The following is a 2,207-nucleotide window of genomic DNA, read 5'->3' as shown; positions in this document are numbered from 1 at the left end:
CCTTGCTTTGGTAGTAATGCTCGGACTGCAGTCAAAATGGCAGACCTGTCGACGCCTTCGCCTCGATTCGAGTCGTCCTCGGCAAATTCAATTGAAGTAAGATTTGGAACCTGCAAATGATGGATTTCATCAAGGATCCAGCAAGCATTTTCACTCATCTCTTACTTTGCAGGCATTTTCTTCCGCTGCACGAGAGGAAGCCTCTTCAAAAATCCTCCAATGCATGGAAGAAAAGTGCTGCTCTCAAAGTCGATCAGAGAGATCTAGGTTCGTGAAATCCGATGGAACGCTTGTGATCAGACAAAACGGAGAGGACTCTGTCCAAGAAGTTGACTTGTCACGGAATGTCAACACACGTAGTCAATCGCTGCAGAAAACCATCGAGGGTGTGATTATGATGGAAGAGCTGCGTTTCATCCAAATTGAAAATCCGGACATATTGAGCGAGACCATGTTACTTTGGAATCAGAGAGCAAAAGACGATTCCACTTTTAAGGAGGCCTTTGAGTTCGCCAATGACTTTGATATCAACTCTTTTTTTTAAGTCCATCAAAATTTGATGAGTCCCAAAAGTTTCGAAGTTGACCTTCCCATTTAAAAAACCGAAATAGATTCAGCTCTGCTTAACTTGATTCGTTTTTAGGCAGATATCTGCAAATCTGCATCCATCAAAGTATGCAATACAACCCGGGTATTACGGGTATTAAGACATTTCAAGATAGTGTGACCTTTGGCAAATCGTTTCTGAATTTGGCTTACTCATCTTCTTTGATTTAATGTCAGTACTCAATGGTCAATAATACGGTTGGTTTGCTGCCTTTGGAAGTGATTCAAGGAACGTCATGGATTTTCTTAAGCAAGATCAAACATTATCTAATTGAAGACACATTTGCAAGTGGTATGTGCAATTTTACAGTATACCCATTAATGCTAATTCATAGAAAATGTCCGCCTAAAAATCTTTATGGTCAATTCGTTCCGCAGAAAACAAGTTTTTCATTACAAATTGATGTACTATTATGATTTTTAAGACTAATTTCATTTTCTTTTTGTACCGGGGTTTCTTGCCACTAGATTTTCACGTTAAACTTTACTGAGGAATATTATTCTACATAGGTTTTGATGTTTTAAAAAAATATCAAATGGGTTTTAGTAATTTAATTGTGACAAGAAAATCTGCCGATACGGGTTGAATAGACACTGAATCTTTACTGTTTTACTAAACAGACAAAAGCATCTCAGATCTTCTTACTTGTAAATACTAATACAAATTTCATCTTCAACGATTGTTCTAACTTCTGTACACAGATTTTAAACGGTGAATCTCTCAGCATTGCATTATTAGCGGCTCCCAGGAATTCTATTCCCCAACCAAAACAAAATCGCTTTATTCCTGGATGCCATCAATAAATTTTCTTTCTTAGCCAGCCATTTACCAATGACTTTACCAAATTCATCCTTGTACATGTCAATGTCTTTTTTCTTGTAATATTAGAAAGTACCCTAAAAAGGGCAAAAATAAAGCTTAAATGATTTTGATTTTGCTTCCGCATTGATATTTTGATAATTGGATCCTATCTATCATTTGCCTGGCTATGGTCTAATGGAGTTTTGTAGTCTCATAGTTCACCACCTTTTAGCTCGTTAAGGATCTGGTTTTCTCTAGCAATCTTAATTGAAGAATAGTGGTAAACATATCAGTTGAATGAAATCGTTGAATTCGACAGGTGTTTCCACTTCACAAATACCTGTCATGATTAAAGCTCGGAAAAATAACTTATTTTGCCGTCAAACAGCAAACCTAGAGATTCGAATGCGAGTAGTTGTCTGAACACAAGGTAACATGAAGAGTTGTTGTAATAAAAAATAGTTTTGGCAACCATCTGGAATCTACCCTCAACGGCAAAAGAAGTTATTCTTCAGACCTTTAGTCATGATACATCGTTTCAATCCCAGATTCTCCACATTTGAGTGAACGTAAGTCACCAGATTGCGAATGACCACATGGTCATCATCCGCCGTAGAAAAATGACTTTGATCACCGAATCTCAGGCTCAACCTTTGAAAAGAATAGTGTGAGATGGTTGGGGGGTGAAGCATCGAAGATTGACCCGGACAAATATACAGCTACATATTTCCTCGATATCCAGTGCAATGAGCGGCTAATGGAACGTGTCGATCAGCGATCATTTTGTCATTAGAATTGC

The 2,207-nt window shown here is 37.8% G+C and overlaps 1 protein-coding gene across 1 annotated transcript; it reads left to right on the top strand.

Moving 5' to 3' along the window:
* Positions 1 to 6: 6 nt before the first annotated feature.
* Positions 7 to 627, top strand: LOC131878631 (uncharacterized). The gene is made up of 2 exons (XM_059224696.1): positions 7 to 96; positions 173 to 627. Exons 1-2 carry the CDS (start codon positions 37 to 39, stop codon positions 542 to 544), a joined length of 432 nt encoding a protein of 143 aa, XP_059080679.1. The 5' UTR covers positions 7 to 36; the 3' UTR covers positions 545 to 627.
* Positions 628 to 2,207: the final 1,580 nt, after the last annotated feature.

The sequence above is a fragment of the Tigriopus californicus genome, chromosome 1, assembly GCF_007210705.1.
Source record: "Tigriopus californicus strain San Diego chromosome 1, Tcal_SD_v2.1, whole genome shotgun sequence".
In the NCBI taxonomy this organism is placed as follows: domain Eukaryota; kingdom Metazoa; phylum Arthropoda; class Copepoda; order Harpacticoida; family Harpacticidae; genus Tigriopus; species Tigriopus californicus.
Note: the sequence above shows the minus strand (reverse complement) of the source record. Positions and strands in the feature narration are given on the sequence as shown.